The sequence below is a fragment of the Petromyzon marinus genome, unplaced genomic scaffold, assembly GCF_048934315.1.
Source record: "Petromyzon marinus isolate PM22_M1 ecotype Great Lakes invasive population unplaced genomic scaffold, UKy_Petmar_22M1.pri1.0 PM_Scaffold_524, whole genome shotgun sequence".
Classification (NCBI taxonomy): Eukaryota; Metazoa; Chordata; class Hyperoartia; order Petromyzontiformes; family Petromyzontidae; genus Petromyzon; species Petromyzon marinus.
The window spans coordinates 1,210-25,000 of NW_027423529.1; the positions used below are offsets into that span (position 1 = coordinate 1,210).

The window sequence follows — 23,791 nt, forward strand, 5'->3', positions numbered from 1 at the left end:
TGTCTCTGTGTAAGTCTCTGTGTGTCTCTGTGTGTGTCTATGTGTGTGTCTGTGTGTCTCTGTGTGTGTCTGTGTGTGTGTCTGTGTGTGTCTATGTGTGTCTCTGTGTAAGTCTATGTGTGTCTCTGTGTGTGTGTGATTCTGTGTGTGTCTCTGTGTAAGTCTATGTGTCTGTGTGTGTCTCTATGTGTCTTTGTGTGTGTGTATCTGTGTGTGTGTCTCTGTCTATGTGTCTCTGTGTAAGTCTCTGTGTGTTTGTGTGTCTCTGTGTGTGTCTATGTGTCTCTGTGTGTCTCTATGTGTGTCTCTGTGTGTCTATGTGTCTGTGTGTGTCTCTGTGTTAGTCTATGTGTGTCTGTCTGTGTGTATGTGTGTCTGTGTGTCTCTATGTGTGTCTGTGTGTCTCTATGTGTGTCTGTGTGTCTCTGTGTGTATCTGTGTGTGTCTCTATGTGTGTCTGTGTGTCTCTGTGTGTGTCTGCAGGTGGCTGTGTGTGTGCTGCGGGTGTCTCTCTGTGTGCTGTGTGTTTCTGTGTAAGTCTCTGTGTCTGTGTGTCTATGTGTGTGTGTGTGTCTATGTGTCTCTGTGTAAGTGTGTCTATGTGTCTATGTGTGTCTCTGTGTCTCTGTGTGTGTCTGCAGGTGGCTGTGTCTGTGCTGCGGGTGTCTCTCTGTGTGCTGTGGTCCCTGCGAGACTTTTCCCACGGAGCGGATCGACTGTTGCCCGGTGTCCTGGAGCGTCACCGTGGGGCTCACGACCTCATAGCTGCACAAGTAGCGGCAGCAGCAGCAGCACAACCGCTGTCCCACCCATCATGCACCGCGCCTGGTACGCACACAGACCCCATAGAGACCTCATAGAGACCTCATAGAGACCTCATAGAGACCCCATAGAGACCCATAGAGACCTCATAGAGACTCCATAGAGACCCATAGAGACCTCATAGAGACCTCATAGAGACCCATAGAGACCTCATAGAGACCTCATAGAGACTCCATAGAGACCCATAGAGACCTCATAGAGACCTCATAGAGACCCATAGAGACCTCATAGAGACCCCATAGAGACCTCATAGAGACCTCATAGAGACCTCATAGAGACCCACAGAGACCTCATAGAGACCCCATAGAGACCTCATAGAGACCTCATAGAGACCCATAGAGACCCATAGAGACCCCATAGAGACCCATAGAGACCTCATAGAGACCTCATAGAGACCCATAGAGACCTCATAGAGACCTCATAGAGACCCCATAGATACCCATAGAGACCTCATAGAGACCCACAGAGACCTCATAGAGACCCCATAGAGACCTCATAGAGACCCATAGAGACCCATAGAGACCTCATAGAGACCCATAGAGACCCACAGAGACCTCATAGAGACCCTCTGTGTCTCTCTTTCTGTGTCTCTGTGTCTCTGTCTCTCTGTGTCTCTGTCTCTCTCTGTCTCTATCTCTGTCTCTGTGTCTCTGTCTCTCTGTCTCTGTGTCTCTGTGTCTCTCTGTCTCTGTGTCTCTGTGTCTCTCTGTCTCTGTCTCTCTGTGTCTCTGTGTCTCTGTCTCTCTGTGTCTCTGTGTCTCTCTGTCTCTCTGTGTCTCTCTGTCTCTGTGTCTCTCTGTCTCTGTGTCTCTGTGTCTCTCTGTCTCTGTGTCTCTTTGTCTCTGTGTCTCTGTGTCTCTCTGTCTCTGTGTCTCTCTGTCTCTGTGTCTCTCTGTCTCTCTGTCTCTGTGTCTCTCTGTCTCTGTGTCTCTGTGTCTCTCTGTCTCTGTCTCTCTGTGTCTCTGTGTCTCCCTGTGTCTCTGTGTCTCTGTGTCTCTCTTTCTCTGTCTCTCTGTCTCTGTCTGACTGTCTTTGTGTCTCTGTCTCTCTGTTTGACTGTCTCTGTGTCTCTGTGTCTCTGTCCCTGTGTCTTTGTCTCTCTGACTGACTGTCTCTGTGTCTCTGTCTCTCTCTGTCTAACTGTCTCTGTGTCTCTGTGTCTCTGTCTCTCTCTGTCTGACTGTCTCTGTGTCTCTGTGTCTCTGTCTCTCTCTGTCTGACTGTCTCTGTGTCTCTGTCTCTGTGTCTCTGTGTCTCTGTCTGACTGTCTCTGTGTCTCTGTGTCTCTGTGTCTCTGTCTGACTGTCTCTGTGTCTCTGTCTCTCTGTCTCTGTCTGACTGTCTCTGTGTCTCTGTCTCTCTCTGTCTGACTGTCTCTGTCTCTCTGTGTCTCTGTCTCTGTGTCTCTGTGTCTTTGTCTGACTGTCTCTGTGTCTCTGTCTCTCTGTCTCTGTCTGACTGTCTCTGTGTCTCTCTGTCTCTGTCTCTCTGTCTCTGACTGACTGTCTCTGTGTCTCTGTGTCTCTGTCTCTCTCTGTCTGACTGTCTCTGTGTCTCTGTCTCTCTCTGTCTGACTGTCTCTGTGTCTCTGTCTCTCTGTCTCTGTCTGACTGTCTCTGTGTCTCTGTCTCTGTGTCTCTGTGTCTCTGTCTGACTGTCTCTGTGTCTCTGTCTCTCTGTCTCTGTCTGACTGTCTCTGTGTCTCTGTGTCTCTGTCTCTGTCTCTCTGTCTCTGTCTCTGTCTGACTGTCTCTGTGTCTCTGTCTCTCTGTCTCTGTCTGACTGTCTCTGTGTCTCTGTCTCTGACTGACTGTCTCTGTGTCTCTGTGTCTCTGTCTCTCTCTGTCTGACTGTCTCTGTGTCTCTGTCTCTCTCTGTCTGACTGTCTCTGTGTCTCTGTCTCTGACTGACTGTCTCTGTGTCTCTGTGTCTCTGTCTCTCTCTGTCTGACTGTCTCTGTGTCTCTGTCTCTCTCTGTCTGACTGTCTCTGTGTCTCTGTGTCTCTGTGTCTCTGTCTCTCTGTCTCTGTCTCTGTCTGACTGTCTCTGTGTCTCTGTCTCTCTGTCTCTGTCTGACTGTCTCTGTGTCTCTGTGTCTCTGTGTCTCTGTGTCTCTGTCTCTCTGTCTCTGTCTCTGTCTGACTGTCTCTGTCTCTGTGTCTCTCCCCCAGTGGTTCTGAGTGCGACTCAAGACGAAGACAAACACTGGGCAACGGTGAGACACCGCCTGTCTCTCTGTCTCTCTGTCTCTGTCTGTCTCTGTGTGTGTCTCTGTCTCTGTGTGTGTCTCTGTGTGTCTGTGTGTCTGTGTGTGTGTGTCTGTGTGTGTCTCTGTGTGTCTGTGTGTGTCTCTGTGTGTGTGTCTGTGTGTCTGTGTGTTGTGTGTCTCTGTCTGTCTCTGTCTGTCTCTGTGTGTCTCTGTCTTTCTCTGTGTGTATCTCTGTGTGTCTGTGTGTCTGTGTGTCTGTTTGTGTGTCTGTGTGTCTGTTTGTGTGTCTCTGTGTCTGTGTGTGTCTCTGTGTGTGTGTCTGTGTGTCTGTGTGTCTCTGTGTCTGTGTGTGTCTCTGTGTGTCTGTGTGTGTCTCTGTGTGTGTGTCTGTGGTTGTCTGTGTGTCTGTGTGTCTGTCTGTGTGTCTCTGTGTCTGTGTGACTGTGTCTGCGTGTCTATCTGTGTGTCTCTCTGTGTGACTGTGTGTCTCTGTGTGTGTCTGTGTGTCTATCTGTGTCTGTGTGTGTCTATCTGCGTGTCTGTGTGTCTCTGTGTGTGTCTGTGTGTCTGTGTGTGTGTCTATCTGTGTGTCTCTGTGTGTGTGTGTCTATCTGTGTGTCTGTGTGTGTCTATCTGTGTGTCTCTGTGTGTCTCTGTGTCTGTGTGTCTGTGTGTGCCTCTGTGTCTGTGTGTGTGTCTATCTGTGTGTCTCTGTGTCTGTGTGTGTCTATCTGTGTGTCTGTGTGTCTCTGTGTGTGTCTGTGTGTCTGTGTGTGTCTATCTGTGTGTCTCTGTGTGTGTCTATCTGTGTGTCTGTGTGTATCTAACTGTGTGTCTGTGTGTGTCTAACTGTGTGTCTGTGTGTCTGTGTTTCTCTGTGTCTGTGTGTGTGTCTATCTGTGTGTCTGTGTGTCTATCTGTATGTCTGTGTGTGTCTCTGTGTGTGTCTCTGTGTGTCTATCTGTGTGTCTGTGTGAGTGTCTATCTGTGAGTGTCTATCTGGGAGTGTCTATCTGTGTGTCTCTGTGAGTGTCTATTTGTGAGTGTCTATCTGTGAGTGTCTATCTGTGTGTGTCTATCTGTGTGTGTGTCTATCTGTGTGTGTCTATGTCTATCTGTGTGTCTAACTGTGTGTGTCTATGTGTCTCTGTGTGTGTCTAACTGTGTTTGTCTGTGTAGAGGTGTGCAGACGACAAAGCAGAGATGACTAGAGGTCTCCTGAGACAGCTGAGAGAGAGCCTGAGGTGAGAGACACAGAGACACAGAGACACAGAGACACAGAGACACACACAGAGACACACACAGAGATGACTAGAGGTCTCCTGAGACAGCTGAGAGAGAGCCTGAGGTGAGAGACACAGAGACACAGAGATACAGATAGACACAGAGACACAGAGACACACAGAGACACAGAGACACAGAGACACACACAGAGACACAGAGACACAGAGACACACACAGAGACACACACAGAGATGACTAGAGGTCTCCTGAGACAGCTGAGAGAGAGCCTGAGGTGAGAGACACAGAGACACAGAGATACAGATAGACACAGAGACACAGAGACACACAGAGACACAGAGACACAGAGACACACACAGAGACACAGAGACACAGAGACACACACAGAGACACACACAGAGATGACTAGAGGTCTCCTGAGACAGCTGAGAGAGAGCCTGAGGTGAGAGACACAGAGACACAGAGATACAGATAGACACAGAGACACAGAGACACACAGAGACACAGAGACACAGAGACACACACAGAGACACAGAGACACAGAGACACACACAGAGACACACACAGAGATGACTAGAGGTCTCCTGAGACAGCTGAGAGAGAGCCTGAGGTGAGAGACACAGAGACACAGAGACACAGAGACACACACAGAGACACAGAGACACACACAGAGACACACACACAGAGACACAGAGACACAGAGACACACAGAGACACAGAGATACAGAGACACACACAGAGACACAGAGACACACACAGAGACACACACACAGAGACACAGAGACACAGAGACACACAGAGACACAGACACACAGACACACACACAGACACACACACACAGACACACACACAGACACACACACAGAGACACACAGAGACACACAGAGACACAGAGAGACACACACAGAGACACACAGAGACACACAGAGACACAGATACACACAGAGACACAGAGACACACACAGAGACACACACAGAGACACAGAGACACAGAGACACACAGAGACACACACAGAGACACACAGAGACACACAGAGACACAGAGAGACACACACAGAGACACACACAGAGACACACACAGAGACACAGAGACACAGAGACACACACAGAGACACACACAGAGACACACACAGATAGACACAGAGACACACAGAGACACAGAGACACACATAGACACAGAGACACAGAGACACACACAGAGACACACACAGAGACACACACAGATAGACACAGAGACACACAGACACAGAGACACAGAGACACAGAGACACACACAGACACACAGAGACACACACAGAGACACACACAGAGACACAGAGACACACACAGAGACACAGAGACACAGAGACACACAGACACACAGAGACACACACAGAGACAGAGAGACACACACAGAGACACAGAGACACAGAAACACACACAGAGACACAGAGACACACACAGAGACACAGAGACACAGAGACACACAAAGACACAGAGACACACACAGAGACACAGAGACACAGAGACACACAGAGACACAGAGACACACACAGAGACACAGAGACACAGACACACAGAGACACAGAGACACACAAAGACACACACAGAGACACACACAGAGACACACAGAGACACACAGAGACACAGAGACACACTCACACACAGAGACACACAGAGACACACAGAGACACACACACAGAGATACACAGAGACACAGAAACACAGAGACACAGAGACACAGTGACACACACAGAGACACACAGAGACACACAGAGACACACACACAGACACAGAGACACACAGACACAGAGACACAGAGACACACACAGAGACACAGAGACACACACAGACACACACACAAAGACACAGAGACACAGACACACAGATACACACAGACACAGAGACACACATAGACACACAGAGACACAGAGACACACAGAGACAGACACAGAGACACACAGACACAGAGACACAGATACGCACAGAGACACACACAGAGACACACACAGAGACACAGAGACACAGAGACACAGAGACACACACAGAGACACAGGGACACACACAGAGACACAGAGACACACACAGAGACACAGAGACACAGACACACAGAGACACACACAGACACAGAGACACAGAGACACACAAAGACACACACAGAGACACACACGGAGACACACAGAGACACACAGAGACACAGAGACACACTCACACACAGAGACACACAGAGACACACAGAGACACACACACAGAGACACACAGAGATACACAGAGACACAGAAACACAGAGACACAGAGACACAGTGACACACACAGAGACACACAGAGACACACAGAGACACACACACAGACACAGAGACACACAGACACAGAGACACAGAGACACACACAGACACACAGAGACACACACAGACACACACACAGAGACACAGAGACACAGACACACAGATACACACAGACACAGAGACACAGATACACAGAGACACACATAGACACACAGAGACACAGAGACACAGAGACACACAGAGACAGACACAGAGACACACAGACACAGAGACACAGATACACACAGAGACACAGAGACACAGACACACACAGAGACACACACAGAGACACACGCAGAGACACACACAGAGACACAGACACACACAGAGACACACACAGAGACACACACAGAGACACTCACAGACACACACACAGACACACACACAGACACACAGAGACACACGCAGAGACACAGACACACAGAAACACACAGACACACACACAGACACACACACAGACACCCACACACAGACACACACAGACGCACAAACACACACACAGACACACAGAGACACACAGGGAGACACAGAGACATACAGACACACAGACACACACATAGAGACACACAGACACACACAGAGACACACAGAGACACACACAGACACACACAGAGACACACACATGCAGAGACACACAGAGACACACAGAGACACACACAGACACACACAGAGACACACACAGAGACAACAAAGACAAAGATCCCCCATATAGCCTTAACAGACTGTAGGGGCAAGTGCTGTTAGCGAGCACCTATGAAGGCCGGAACGGTACACGAGGGGGTGGGTGGCCAGCACCACGCCCGACCGCCTTTGTATCCCCAGTGGCGATGTTTACACACCGCTACACCAGGTACTCATTTGAGGCTGAGTCGACCTAGGGGAGGCCCGGGACCGGTTCAGATAATCGTCACTGGTGTTGGCCGTGAGCGGGAATCGAACCCGGGTCGCCAGGTTCATAGCGCAGCGTAGCGCTAACCGCTACACTATCGCTCCCCACCACATACAGAGACACTCACACAGAGACACACAGAGACACAGAGACACAGAGAGACACAGAGAGACAAACAGAGACACATACACAGACACACACACAGAGACACACACAGAAACACACACAGAGACACACACACAGACACACACAGAGACACATACACAGACACACACACAGAGACACACACAGAAACACACACAGAGACACACACACAGACACACACAGAGACACACACACAGAGACACACACACAGACACACACAGAGACAGAGAGTGGAGCTTCTCTCACCCCGTGTCTCTCTCTCCCCGTGTCTCTCTCCCCGTGTCTCTCTCCCCGTGTCTCTCTCCCCGTGTCTCTCTCTCCCCGTGTCTCTCTCACCGTGTCTCTCTCCCCGTGTCTCTCTCCCCGTGTCTCTCTCCCCGTGTCTCTCTCCCCGTGTCTCTCTCCCCGTGTCTCTCTCCCCGTGTCTCTCTCCCCGTGTCTCTCTCTCCCCGTGTCTCTCTCCCCGTGTCTCTCTCCCCGTGTCTCTCTCCCCGTGTCTCTCTCCCCGTGTCTCTCCCCCCGTGTCTCTCCCCCCGTGTCTCTCCCCGTGTCTCTCTCTCCCCGTGTCTCTCCCCCCGTGTCTCTCCCCGTGTCTCTCTCTCCCCGTGTCTCTCCCCCCGTGTCTCTCCCCCCGTGTCTCTCCCCGTGTCTCTCTCTCCCCGTGTCTCTCCCCCCGTGTCTCTCCCCGTGTCTCTCTCTCCCCGTGTCTCTCCCCCCGTGTCTCTCTCCCCGTGTCTCTCCCCCCGTGTCTCTCTCCCCGTGTCTCTCTCTCGGTGTCTCTCTCCCCGTGTCTCTCTCTCTCGGTGTCTCTCTTACCGTGTCTCTCTCCCCGTGTCTCTCTCTCCCCGTGTCTCTCTCCCCGTGTCTCTCTCCCCGTGTATCTCTCCCCGTGTCTCTCTCTCGGTGTCTCTCTCCCCGTGTCTCTCTCTCCCCGTGTCTCTCTCTCCCCGTGTCTCTCTCCCCGTGTCTCTCTCCCCGTGTATCTCTCCCCGTGTCTCTCTCTCGGTGTCTCTCTCCCCGTGTCTCTCTCTCCCCGTGTCTCTCCCCGTGTCTCTCTCCCCGTGTCTCTCTCCCCGTGTCTCTCTCTGCGTCTCTCTCCGTGTCTCTCTCTCCGTGTGTCTCTCTCCTCGTGTCTCTCTCTCCCCGTGTCTCTCTCCCCGTGTCTCTCTCACCGTGTCTCTCCCCGTGTCTCTCTCCCCGTGTCTCTCCCCCCGTGTCTCTCTCCCCGTGTCTCTCTCTCTCCCCGTGTCTCTCTCCCCGTGTCTCTCCCCCCGTGTCTCTCTCTCCCCGTGTCTCTCTCTCTCTCACCGTGTCTCTCTCTCCGTGTCTCTCTCTCTCACCGTGTCTCTCTCCCCGTGTCTCTCACCGTCTCTCTCTCCCCGTGTCTCTCACCGTGTCTCTCTCACTCACCGTGTCTCTCCCCCCGTGTCTCTCTCTCACCGTGTCTCTCTCCCCGTGTCTCTCTCCCCGTGTCTCTCCCCGTCTCTCTCCCCGTGTCTCTCACCGTGTCTCTCTCTCTCCCCATGTCTCCCCGTGTCTCTCACCGTGTCTCTCCCCGTGTCTCTCTCCCCGTGTCTCTCTCCCCGTGTCTCTCACCGTGTCTCTCTCCCCGTGTCTCTCCCCGTGTCTCTCTCCCCGTGTCTCTCTCCCCCTGTTTCTCTCTCGCCGTGTCTCTCTCCCCGTGTCTCTCTCCCCGTGTCTCTCTCTCTCTCACCGTGTCTCTCTCTCCGTGTCTCTCTCTCTCACTGTGTCTCTCTCCCCGTGTCTCTCACCGTCTCTCTCTCCCCGTGTCTCTCACCGTGTCTCTCTCACTCACCGTGTCTCTCCCCCCGTGTCTCTCTCTCACCGTGTCTCTCTCACCGTGTCTCTCTCCCCGTGTCTCTCCCCGTCTCTCTCCCCGTGTCTCTCACCGTGTCTCTCTCTCTCCCCGTGTCTCCCCGTGTCTCTCACCGTGTCTCTCCCCGTGTCTCTCTCCCCGTGTCTCTCTCCCCGTGTCTCTCTCCGTGTCTCTCCCCATGTCTCTCACCGTGTCTCTCTTCCCGTGTCTCTCTCTCTCCCCGTGTCACTCCCCGTGGCTCTCTCCCCGTGTCTCTCTCCCCGTGTCTCTCCCCGTGTCTCTCTCCCCGTGTCTCTCTCTCACCGTCTCTCTCCCCGTGTCTCTCTCCCCGTGTCTCTCTCCCCGTGTCTCTCTCTCACCGTCTCTCTCCCCGTGTCTCTCTCTCCCCGTGTCTCTCTCCCCGTGTCTCTCTATCCCCGTGTCTCTCTCCCCGTGTCTCTCTCCCCGTGTCTCTCTCCCCGTGTCTCTCTCTCACCGTGTCTCTCCCCGTGTCTCTCTCCCCGTGTCTCTCCCCGTGTCTCTCTCCCCGTGTCTCTCTCCCCGTGTCTCTCTCCCCCAGCCCGTCCGTGCTCTCTCCACTGCTACGCTGTACCCAGCGTCCGGACTTCCTGTCGCCTGATGTGGCTCGCTCACTCACACGGATCTTCCTGCAAGAGCGTGGTCCCGGTGAGTCACCTGACTCAGTCTGACTCACTCACTGACTCACTCACTCACTCACTGACTCACTGTGACTGACTCACTGTGACTGACTCACTGTGACTGACTCACTGTGACTGACTCGCTCACTCACACGGATCTTCCTGCAGGAACGTGGTCCCGGTGAGTCACCTGACTCACTCTGACTCACTCACTGACTCACTCACTCACTCACTGTGACTGACTCACTGTGACTGACTCACTGTGACTGGCTCGCTCACTCACACGGATCTTCCTGCAAGAGCGTGGTCCTGGTGAGTCACCTGACTCACTCTGACTCACTCACTCTGACTCACTCAGTGTGACTCACTGACTCACTGTGACTGACTCGCTCACTCACACGGATCTTCCTGCAAGAGCGTGGTCCTGGTGAGTCACCTGACTCAGTCTGACTCACTCACTGACTCACTCTGACTCACTCACTCACTGTGACTCACTCTGACTGACTCACTGTGACTGACTCGCTCACTCACACGGATCTTCCTGCAGGAACGTGGTCCCGGTGAGTCACCTGACTCAGTCTGACTCACTCACTGACTCACTCACTGACTCACTCTGACTCACTCACTGACTCACTGTGACTGACTCGCTCACTCACACGGATCTTCCTGCAAGAACGTGGTCCTGGTGAGTCACCTGACTCACTCACTCTGACTCACTCAGTGTGACTCACTGACTCACTGTGACTGACTCACTGTGACTGACTCACTGTGACTGACTCACTGTGACTGACTCACTGTGACTGGCTCGCTCACTCACACGGATCTTCCTGCAGGAACGTGGTCCCGGTGAGTCACCTGACTCACTCTGACTCACTCTGACTCACTCAGTGTGACTCACTGTGACTCACTGTGACTGACTCACTGTGACTGACTCGCTCACTCACACGGATCTTCCTGCAAGAACGTGGTCCGGGTGAGTCACCTGACTCAGTCTGACTCACTCACTGACTCACTCACTCACTCACTGACTCACTGTGACTCACTCTGACTCACTCACTCACTGTGACTCACTCTGACTCACTCACTGACTCACTGTGACTGACTCGCTCACTCACACGGATCTTCCTGCAGGAACGTGGTCCTGGTGAGTCACCTGACTCACTCTGACTCACTCACTCTGACTCACTCACTCACTGTGACTCACTGTGACTCACTGTGACTCACTCACTCTGACTCACTGTGACTGACTCGCTCACTCACTGTGACTCACTCACTCACTCTGACTCACTCTGACTCACTCACTCACTCACTCTGACTCACTCTGACTCACTCACTCACTCTGACTCACTCACTGTGACTCACTGACTCACTGTGACTGACTCACTGTGACTGACTCGCTCACTCACACGGATCTTCCTGCAGGAACGTGGTCCCGGTGAGTCACCTGACTCACTCTGACTCACTCACTGTGACTCACTGTGACTCAGTCTGACTCACTCACTCACTGACTCACTCACTGTGACTGACTCACTGTCACTGACTCGCTCACTCACACGGATCTTCCTGCAGGAACGTGGTCCTGGTGAGTCACCTCACTCACTGTGACTCACTCTGACTCACTCACTGACTCACTCACTCACTGTGACTCACTGTGACTCACTGTGACTCACTCACTCTGACTCACTGTGACTGACTCGCTCACTCACTGTGACTCACTCACTCACTCTGACTCACTCTGACTCACTCACTCACTCACTCTGACTCACTCACTCACTCACTCTGACTCACTCACTGTGACTCACTGACTCACTGTGACTGACTCACTGTGACTGACTCGCTCACTCACACGGATCTTCCTGCAGGAACGTGGTCCCGGTGAGTCACCTGACTCACTCTGACTCACTCACTGTGACTCACTGTGACTCACTGTGACTCACTCACTCTGACTCACTGTGACTGACTCGCTCACTCACTGTGACTCACTCACTCACTCTGACTCACTCTGACTCACTCACTCACTCACTCTGACTCACTCTGACTCACTCACTCACTCACTCTGACTCACTCACTGTGACTCACTGACTCACTGTGACTGACTCACTGTGACTGACTCGCTCACTCACACGGATCTTCCTGCAGGAACGTGGTCCTGGTGAGTCACCTGACTCAGTCTGACTCACTCACTGACTCACTCTGACTCACTCTGACTCACTCACTCACTGTGACTCACTCTGACTCACTCACTGACTCACTGTGACTGACTCGCTCACTCACACGGATCTTCCTGCAGGAACGTGGTCCTGGTGAGTCACCTGACTCACTGTGACTCACTCTGACTCACTCATTGTGACTGACTCACTCTGACTCACTCACTGTGACTGACTCACTGTGACTGACTCACTCACTGCGACTCACTCACTGTGACTGACTCACTGTGACTCACTCTGACTCACTCACTCACTCTGACTCACTGTGACTCACTGTGACTCACTCACTGTGACTCACTGTGACTGACTCACTCACTGTGACTCACTGTGACTCACTGTGACTGACTCACTCACTGTGACTCACTGTGACTCACTGTGACTGACTCACTGTGACTGGCTCGCTCACTCACACGGATCTTCCTGCAGGAACGTGGTCCCGGTGAGTCACCTGACTCAGTCTGACTCAGTCTGACTCACTGTGACTCACTCACTGTGACTCACTGACTCACTGTGACTGACTCACTCACTCACTGTGACTGACTCACTCTGACTCACTCACTCTGACTCACTGTGACTGACTCACTCTGACTCACTCACTCACTGACTCACTGTGACTCACTCACTGTGACTCACTGTGACTGACTCACTGTGACTGACTCACTGTGACTGACTCACTGTGACTGACTCACTGTGACTGACTCACTGTGACTGACTCACTGTGACTGACTCACTGTGACTGACTCACTCTGACTGACTCACTGTGACTGACTCACTGTGACTGACTCACTCTGACTGACTCACTCTGACTCACTCACTCACTGTGACTGACTCACTGTGACTGACTCACTGTGACTGACTCACTGTGTCTGACTCACTGTGACTGACTCACTGTGACTGACTCACTCACTCACTGTGACTGACTCACTGTGACTGACTCACTGACTGACTCACTGTGACTGACTCACTGTGACTGACTCACTGTGACTGACTCACTGTGACTGACTCACTGACTCACTCTGACTGACTCACTGTGACTGACTCACTGACTCACTGTGACTGACTCACTGTGACTGACTCACTGTGACTGACTCACTGACTCACTCTGACTGACTCACTGTGACTGACTCACTGACTCACTGTGACTCACTGTGACTGACTCACTCACTGTGACTGACTCACTGTGACTGACTCACTGACTCACTGTGACTCACTGTGACTGACTCACTCACTGTGACTGACTCACTGTGACTGACTCACTGTGACTGACTCACTGACTCACTGTGACTCACTGTGACTCACTCACTGTGACTGACTCACTGACTGACTCACTGTGACTGACTCACTGTGACTGACTCACTGACTCACTGTGACTCACTGTGACTCACTCACTGTGACTGACTCACTGACTGACTCACTGTGACTGACTCACTGTGACTGACTCACTGTGACTGACTCACTGACTGACTCACTGACTCACTGTGACTGACTCACTGTGACTGACTCACTGTGACTCACTGTGACTCACTCACTGTGACTGACTCACTGACTGACTCACTGTGACTGACTCACTGTGACTGACTCACTCACTCACTCACTGTGACTCACTGTGACTGACTGTGACTCACTCACTCACTCTGACTCACTGTGACTCACTGTGACTGACTCGCTCACTCACTCACTCTGACTCACTGCGACTGACTCACTGTGACTGACTCACTGTGACTGACTCACTGTGACTCACTCACTGTGACTGACTCACTGTGACTGACTCACTGACTGACTCACTGTGACTGACTCACTGTGACTGACTCACTGACTGACTCACTGACTCACTGACTCACTGTGACTCACTCACTGTGACTGACTCATTGTGACTGACTCACTGTGACTGACTCACTGACTCACTGACTGACTCACTGACTCACTGACTGACTCACTGTGACTCACTCACTGTGACTGACTCACTCACTCACTGTGACTGACTCACTGACTCACTCTGACTCACTCACTCTGACTGACTCACTGTGACTGACTCACTGTGACTGACTCACTGTGACTGACTCACTGACTCACTGTGACTGACTCACTGTGACTGACTCACTGTGACTGACTCACTGTGACTGACTCACTGTGACTGACTCACTGTGACTGACTCACTGTGACTGACTCACTGTGACTGACTCACTGTGACTGACTGTGACTGACTCACTGTGATTGACTCACTGTGACTGACTCACTGACTGACTCACTGTGACTGACTCACTGACTGACTCACTGACTCACTGTGACTGACTCACTGTGATTGACTCACTGTGACTGACTCACTGACTGACTCACTGTGACTGACTCACTGACTGACTCACTGACTCACTGTGACCGACTCACTGTGACTGACTCACTGTGACTGACTCACTGTGACTGTCTCACTGTGACTGACTCACTGACTGACTCACTCACTGACTCACTGTGACTGACTCACTGTGACTGACTCACTGTGACTGACTCACTGTGACTGACTCACTGACTCACTGTGACTGACTCACTGTGACTGACTCACTGACTCACTCTGACTGACTCACTGTGACTGACTCACTCACTGACTCACTGTGACTGACTCACTGTGACTGACTCACTGTGACTGACTCACTGTGACTCACTCACTGTGTCTCACTCACTCACTGACTCACTGTGACTGACTCACTGTGTCTCACTCACTGTGACTGACTCACTCACTCACTGTGACTGACTCACTGTGACTGACTCACTGTGACTGACTCACTGACTGACTCACTCACTATGACTGAATCACTGTGACTGACTCACTGTGACTGACTCACTGTGACTGACTCACTGTGACTGACTCACTGACTCACTGACTCACTGTGACTGACTCACTGTGACTGACTCACTGTGACTGACTCACTGTGACTGACTCACTGACTCACTGACTCACTGTGACTGACTCACTGTGACTGACTCGCTCACTCACTCACTCACTGTGACTCACTCACTATGACTGACTCACTGTGACTGACTCACTGTGACTGACTCACTGTGACTGACTCACTGTGACTGACTCACTGACTGACTCACTGACTCACTGTGACTGACTCACTGTGACTGACTCGCTCACTCACTCACTCACTGTGACTCACTCACTGTGACTCACTGTGACTGACTCACTGTGACTGACTCACTGTGACTGACTCACTGTGACTGACTCACTGTGACTGAATCACTGTGACTGACTCACTGTGACTGACTCACTGACTCACTGTGACTGACTCACTGTGACTGACTCTGACTCACTCACTGTGACTGACTCACTGACTCACTCACTGTGACTGACTCACTGTGACTGACTCACTCACTGCGACTCACTCACTGTGACTGACTCACTGTGACTCACTCTGACTCACTCACTCACTCTGACTCACTGTGACTCACTGTGACTCACTCACTGTGACTCACTGTGACTGACTCACTCACTGTGACTCACTGTGACTCACTGTGACTGACTCACTCACTGTGACTCACTGTGACTCACTGTGACTGACTCACTGTGACTGGCTCGCTCACTCACACGGATCTTCCTGCAGGAACGTGGTCCCGGTGAGTCACCTGACTCAGTCTGACTCAGTCTGACTCACTGTGACTCACTCACTGTGACTCACTGACTCACTGTGACTGACTCACTCACTCACTGTGACTGACTCACTCTGACTCACTCACTCTGACTCACTGTGACTGACTCACTCTGACTCACTCACTCACTGACTCACTGTGACTCACTCACTGTGACTCACTGTGACTGACTCACTGTGACTGACTCACTGTGACTGACTCACTGTGACTGACTCACTGTGACTGACTCACTGTGACTGACTCACTGTGACTGACTCACTGTGACTGACTCACTCTGACTGACTCACTGTGACTGACTCACTGTGACTGACTCACTCTGACTGACTCACTCTGACTCACTCACTCACTGTGACTGACTCACTGTGACTGACTCACTGTGACTGACTCACTGTGTCTGACTCACTGTGACTGACTCACTGTGACTGACTCACTCACTCACTGTGACTGACTCACTGTGACTGACTCACTGACTGACTCACTGTGACTGACTCACTGTGACTGACTCACTGTGACTGACTCACTGTGACTGACTCACTGACTCACTCTGACTGACTCACTGTGACTGACTCACTGACTCACTGTGACTGACTCACTGTGACTGACTCACTGTGACTGACTCACTGACTCACTCTGACTGACTCACTGTGACTGACTCACTGACTCACTGTGACTCACTGTGACTGACTCACTCACTGTGACTGACTCACTGTGACTGACTCACTGACTCACTGTGACTCACTGTGACTGACTCACTCACTGTGACTGACTCACTGTGACTGACTCACTGTGACTGACTCACTGACTCACTGTGACTCACTGTGACTCACTCACTGTGACTGACTCACTGACTGACTCACTGTGACTGACTCACTGTGACTGACTCACTGACTCACTGTGACTCACTGTGACTCACTCACTGTGACTGACTCACTGACTGACTCACTGTGACTGACTCACTGTGACTGACTCACTGTGACTGACTCACTGACTGACTCACTGACTCACTGTGACTGACTCACTGTGACTGACTCACTGTGACTCACTGTGACTCACTCACTGTGACTGACTCACTGACTGACTCACTGTGACTGACTCACTGTGACTGACTCACTCACTCACTCACTGTGACTCACTGTGACTGACTGTGACTCACTCACTCACTCTGACTCACTGTGACTCACTGTGACTGACTCGCTCACTCACTCACTCTGACTCACTGCGACTGACTCACTGTGACTGACTCACTGTGACTGACTCACTGTGACTCACTCACTGTGACTGACTCACTGTGACTGACTCACTGACTGACTCACTGTGACTGACTCACTGTGACTGACTCACTGACTGACTCACTGACTCACTGACTCACTGTGACTCACTCACTGTGACTGACTCATTGTGACTGACTCACTGTGACTGACTCACTGACTCACTGACTGACTCACTGACTCACTGACTGACTCACTGTGACTCACTCACTGTGACTGACTCACTCACTCACTGTGACTGACTCACTGACTCACTCTGACTCACTCACTCTGACTGACTCACTGTGACTGACTCACTGTGACTGACTCACTGTGACTGACTCACTGACTCACTGTGACTGACTCACTGTGACTGACTCACTGTGACTGACTCACTGTGACTGACTCACTGTGACTGACTCACTGTGACTGACTCACTGTGACTGACTCACTGTGACTGACTCACTGTGACTGACTGTGACTGACTCACTGTGATTGACTCACTGTGACTGACTCACTGACTGACTCACTGTGACTGACTCACTGACTGACTCACTGACTCACTGTGACTGACTCACTGTGATTGACTCACTGTGACTGACTCACTGACTGACTCACTGTGACTGACTCACTGACTGACTCACTGACTCACTGTGACCGACTCACTGTGACTGACTCACTGTGACTGACTCACTGTGACTGTCTCACTGTGACTGACTCACTGACTGACTCACTCACTGACTCACTGTGACTGACTCACTGTGACTGACTCACTGTGACTGACTCACTGTGACTGACTCACTGACTCACTGTGACTGACTCACTGTGACTGACTCACTGACTCACTCTGACTGACTCACTGTGACTGACTCACTCACTGACTCACTGTGACTGACTCACTGTGACTGACTCACTGTGACTGACTCACTGTGACTCACTCACTGTGTCTCACTCACTCACTGACTCACTGTGACTGACTCACTGTGTCTCACTCACTGTGACTGACTCACTCACTCACTGTGACTGACTCACTGTGACTGACTCACTGTGACTGACTCACTGACTGACTCACTCACTATGACTGAATCACTGTGACTGACTCACTGTGACTGACTCACTGTGACTGACTCACTGTGACTGACTCACTGACTCACTGACTCACTGTGACTGACTCACTGTGACTGACTCACTGTGACTGACTCACTGTGACTGACTCACTGACTCACTGACTCACTGTGACTGACTCACTGTGACTGACTCGCTCACTCACTCACTCACTGTGACTCACTCACTATGACTGACTCACTGTGACTGACTCACTGTGACTGACTCACTGTGACTGACTCACTGTGACTGACTCACTGACTGACTCACTGACTCACTGTGACTGACTCACTGTGACTGACTCGCTCACTCACTCACTCACTGTGACTCACTCACTGTGACTCACTGTGACTGACTCACTGTGACTGACTCACTGTGACTGACTCACTGTGACTGACTCACTGTGACTGAATCACTGTGACTGACTCACTGTGACTGACTCACTGACTCACTGTGACTGACTCACTGTGACTGACTCTGACTCACTCACTGTGACTGACTCACTGACTCACTCACTGTGACTGACTCACTGACTCACTGACTCACTCTCACTGTGACTCACTCACTCTGACTGACTCACTCACTCACTCTCACTGACTCACTGTGACTCACTGTGTCTCACTCACTGTGACTGACTCACTCACTCACTGTGACTCACTCACTGTGACTCACTCTCACTCACTGACTCACTGACTCACTGTGACTGACTCACTGACTCACTCTCACTGACTCACTCTCACTGACTCACTGTGACTCACTCACTGACTCACTGTGACTGACTCACTGTGACTGACTCACTGTGACTGACTCACTCTCACTGACTCACTGTGACTCACTGACTCACTGTGACTGACTCACTCACACTCACTGACTCACTGACTCACTGACTCACTCTGACTGACTCACTGACTCACTGACTGACTCACTGTGACTCACTGACTCACTGTGACTCACTCACTCACTCACTGTGACTCACTCACTCACTCACTGTGACTCACTCACTCACTCACTCTCACTGACTCACTCACTGACTCACTGACTCACTCACTCACTCACTGTGACTCACTCACTGTGACTGACTCGCACTCACTGACTCACTCACTGACTCACTGACTCACTGTGACTCACTCTCTGTGTCTCACCCCCCTCAGAGTCTCTGCTCAAGTTGATGCAGGCTGTGAGCCATCCGCTTGGCTCAGCGGCTGGCTCAGCGGCTGGCTCAGCGGCTGGCTCAGCGACTGGCTCAGCGGCTGGCTCAGGGCTTGGCTCAGCGACTGGCTCAGCGGCTGGCTCAGCGGCTGGCTCAGCGCTTGGCTCAGCGTCCATCTCAGCGTTGGAGGAGTCTCTGGAGCTGCTTCTCAACTACTCAGCACTTTACGCTGACCTGGGTACAGTGGCTAGTACAGTGCAGTGTACAGTAGGGTACAGTGTAGTGTACAGTGTAGTGTAGTGTATAGTAGTGTAGTGTATAGTAGTGTAGTGTATAGTGTAGTGTATAGTGTAGTGTATAGTGTAGTGTATAGTAGTGTAGTGTGTAGTGTATAGTAGTGTATAGTGTATAGTAGTGTGTAGTTGTATAGTGTAGTAGTGTATAGTGTAGTGTATAGTGTAGTAGTGTATAGTGTATTGTATAGTAGTGTAGTGTATAGTAGTGTATAGTGTAGTGTATAATGTAGTGTATAGTAGTGTAGTGTATAGTGTATAGTAGTGTAGTGTATAGTGTAGTGTATAATATAGTGGTGTATAGTGTAGTGTATAGTAGTGTAGTAGTGTATAGTGTAAGTGTATAGTGTATAGTATAGTGTATAGTAGTGTAGTGTATAGTAGTATAGTGTATAGTAGTGTAGTGTATAGTGTAGTGTATAATAGCATAGTGTATAGTAGTGTAGTGTATAGTGTGTAGTGTATAGTAGTGTATAGTAGTATAGTGTAAGTGTATAGTAGTGTAGTGTATAGTGTAGTGTATAGTAGTGTAGTGTATAGTAGTGTAGTGTATAGTAGTGTAGTGTATAGTAGTGTAGTGTATAGTAGTGTAGTGTGTAGTGTGATGATGGTGATGTTGATTTTGATGGTGATGTTGATGGTGGTGGTGATGTTGATGGTGATGTTGATGGTGGTGGTGATGGTGTTGTTGATGATGATGTTGATGTTGTTGATGTTGATGGTGGTGGTGATGTAGCGAGTGAGCTGGAGCCAGAGTTGATGGTGGTGATGATGATGTTGATGGTGTTGTTGATGATGATGTTGATGGTGATGTTGATGTTGATGATGTTGATGTTGTTGATGTTGTTGATGTTGTTGATGTTGATGGTGGTGGTGATGTAGCGAGTGAGCTGGAGCCGGAGTTGATAGTCTTCCTGGTGCAGCTCCTTCATCAACTCACTTCTCACGGCAGTCGTGTTAGGAAGGTGAATTACTCACCACTCACTCACCACTCACTCACCACTCACTCACTCACTCACCATCTCACTCACCACTCACCCACTTACTCACCCACCCACTCACTCACTCACCCACTCACTCACTCACTCACCCACTCACTCACTCAGTCACTCACTCACTCACCCACTCACCCACCCACTCACTCACTCAGTCACTCACTCACCCACTTACTCACCCACCCACTCACCCACTCACCCACTCACTCACCCACTCATTCACTCACCCACTCACTCACCCACTCACTCACCCACTCACTCATTACCCCACTCACTCACTCACCCACTTACTCACCCACCCACTCACCCACTCACCCACCCACTCACCCACTCACTCACCCACTCACTCACCCACTCACTCACCCACCCACTCACCCACTCACTCACTCACCCACCCACTCACTCACTCACTCACCCACCCACCCACTCACCCACCCACCCACTCACCCACTCACTCACTCACTCACCCACTCACTCACTCACCCACCCACTCACTCACCCCCTCACCCACCCACTCACTCACTCAGTCACTCACTCACTCACCCACTTACTCACCCACCCACTCACCCACTCACCCACTCACTCACCCACTCATTCACTCACCCACTCACTCACCCACTCACTCACCACCCCACTCACTCACTCACCCACTTACTCACCCACCCACTCACCCACTCACCCACCCACTCACCCACTCACTCACCCACTCACTCACCCACTCACTCACCCACCCACTCACCCACTCACCCACCCACCCACTCACTCACTCACCCACCCACCCACCCACTCACCCACCCACCCACCCACTCACCCACTCACTCACTCATTCACCCACTCACTCACTCACCCACCCACTCACCCACCCACTCACCCACTCACCCACCCACTCACCCACTCACTCACCCACTCACTCACCCACTCACTCACCCACCCACTCACCCACTCACCCACCCACCCACTCACTCACTCACCCACCCACCCACCCACTCACCCACCCACCCACCCACTCACCCACTCACCCACTCATTCACCCACTCACTCACTCACCCACCCACTCACCCACCCACTCACTCACCCACCCACTCACTCACCCACCCACCCACTCACCCACTCACTCACCCACCCACCCACTCACCCACTCACTCACTCACCCACTCACCCCCACCCCACTCACCCCCACCCCACCCACCCCCACCCCACCCCACCCCCACTCACCCACCCCACCCCCACCCCACCCCACCCCCACCCACCCCCACCCCCACCCACCCCACCCCACCCCCCACCCACCCCCACCCCACCCACCCCACCCACCCACCCCACTCCCCCACCCCACCCCCACCCCACCCCCACCCCACCCCACCCCCACCCACCCCACCCACCCCACCCCACCCCCACCCCACCCCCACCCACCCCACCCCCACCCACCCCACCCACCCCCACCCACCCCACCCCACCCCACCCCCACTCACCCCACCCCACCCTCACCCCACCCCAACCCCACCCCACCCCACCCACCCCACCCCACCCACCCCCACCCACCCCCACCCACCCCCACCCCACCCCACCCCCACCCCACCCCACCCACCCCCACCCACCCCCACCCCCCACCCCCACCCACCCCCCCCCCAGGACGCCGTTGGTCTCCTCCGCCGCGCCCTCTCCCTGCTGTGGAGTCTCTGCGCCCGCGAGCCGCTGGGCTCCCCGCCCGGCGCCGTGACGTCACTGCTGGGCGGGGCTCGGGGCCCCGTGGGCGTGGCCTGCGCCCTGGGCGACGCCCCCAGCGCCCTGCTGGGACTGGGGAGTGCCGCCAACGGCATTCTGGGAGATCCCGCCCTGGGCCTGCTCCTGAGGACCCAGGGAGGTGGGTACATTTAGTAGTATCAGTACTATTATTAGTAGTATTATTAGTAGTATCAGTACTATTATTAGTACTATTATTAGTAGTATCAGTACTATTATTAGTAGTATCAGTACTATTATTAGTAGTATTATTAGTAGTATCAGTACTATTATTAGTAGTATTATTAGTAGTATCAGTACTATTGTTAGTAGTATCAGTACTATTATTAGTAGTATTATTAGTAGTATCAGTACTATTATTAGTAGTATTATTAGTAGTATCAGTACTATTATTAGTAGTATTATTAGTAGTATCAGTACTATTATTAGTAGTATCAGTACTATTATTAGTAGTATCAGTACTATTATTAGTAGTATTAGTAGTAGTATCAGTACTATTATTAGTACTATTATTAGTAGTATCAGTACTATTATTAGTAGTATTATTAGTAGTATCAGTACTATTATTAGTAGTATTATTAGTAGTATCAGTACTATTATTAGTAGTATCAGTACTATTATTAGTAGTATCAGTACTATTATTAGTAGTATTAGTAGTAGTATCAGTACTATTATTAGTACTATTATTAGTAGTATCAGTACTATTAGTAGTAGTATCAGTACTATTATTAGTAGTAGTATTAGTAGTATCAGTACTATTATTAGTAGTATTATTAGTAGTATCAGTACTATTACTAGTAGTATCAGTACTATTATTAGTAGTATTATTAGTAGTATCAGTACTATTATTAGTAGTATTATTAGTAGTATCAGTACTATTATTAGTAGTATTATTAGTAGTATCAGTACTATTATTAGTAGTATTATTAGTAGTATCAGTACTATTAGTAGTATTATTAGTAGTATCAGTACTATTATTAGTAGTATCAGTACTATTAGTAGTATTATTAGTAGTATCAGTACTATTATTAGTAGTATCAGTACTATTATTAGTAGTATTATTAGTAGTATCAGTACTATTATTGGTAGTATCAGTACTATTATTAGTAGTATCAGTACTATTATTAGTAGTAGTATTAGTAGTATCAGTACTATTATTAGTAGTATTATTAGTAGTATCAGTACTATTATTAGTAGTAGTATTAGTAGTATCAGTACTATTATTAGTAGTATTATTAGTAGTATCAGTACTATTATTAGTAGTATCAGTAGTATTATTAGTAGTATTATTAGTAGTATCAGTACTATTATTAGTAGTATTATTAG

General features: G+C 51.0%; 1 protein-coding gene across 8 annotated transcripts in view; it reads left to right on the plus strand.

Moving 5' to 3' along the window:
- Positions 1 to 448: 448 nt before the first annotated feature.
- Positions 449 to 23,791, plus strand: part of LOC142923451 (uncharacterized) — a 52,201-nt gene continuing 28,858 nt past the window's right edge. For 3 of the 8 annotated variants that reach the window (XM_076064565.1, XM_076064566.1, XM_076064569.1), the window contains exons 1-7: positions 451 to 828; positions 2,994 to 3,037; positions 4,211 to 4,275; positions 10,006 to 10,112; positions 19,439 to 19,675; positions 20,613 to 20,695; positions 22,355 to 22,586. In XM_076064565.1, the coding sequence (XP_075920680.1) occupies positions 558 to 828; positions 2,994 to 3,037; positions 4,211 to 4,275; positions 10,006 to 10,112; positions 19,439 to 19,675; positions 20,613 to 20,695; positions 22,355 to 22,586 (1,039 nt within the window). In that variant the 5' untranslated portion in view covers positions 451 to 557. Of the gene's footprint in view, positions 829 to 2,993; positions 3,038 to 4,210; positions 4,276 to 4,306; positions 4,884 to 10,005; positions 10,113 to 10,727; positions 10,770 to 11,015; positions 11,058 to 19,438; positions 19,676 to 20,612; positions 20,696 to 22,354; positions 22,587 to 23,791 lie in introns of those variants that run through there. The other 5 variants (XM_076064567.1, XM_076064568.1, XM_076064572.1 and 2 more) reach the window with 5 other exon arrangements.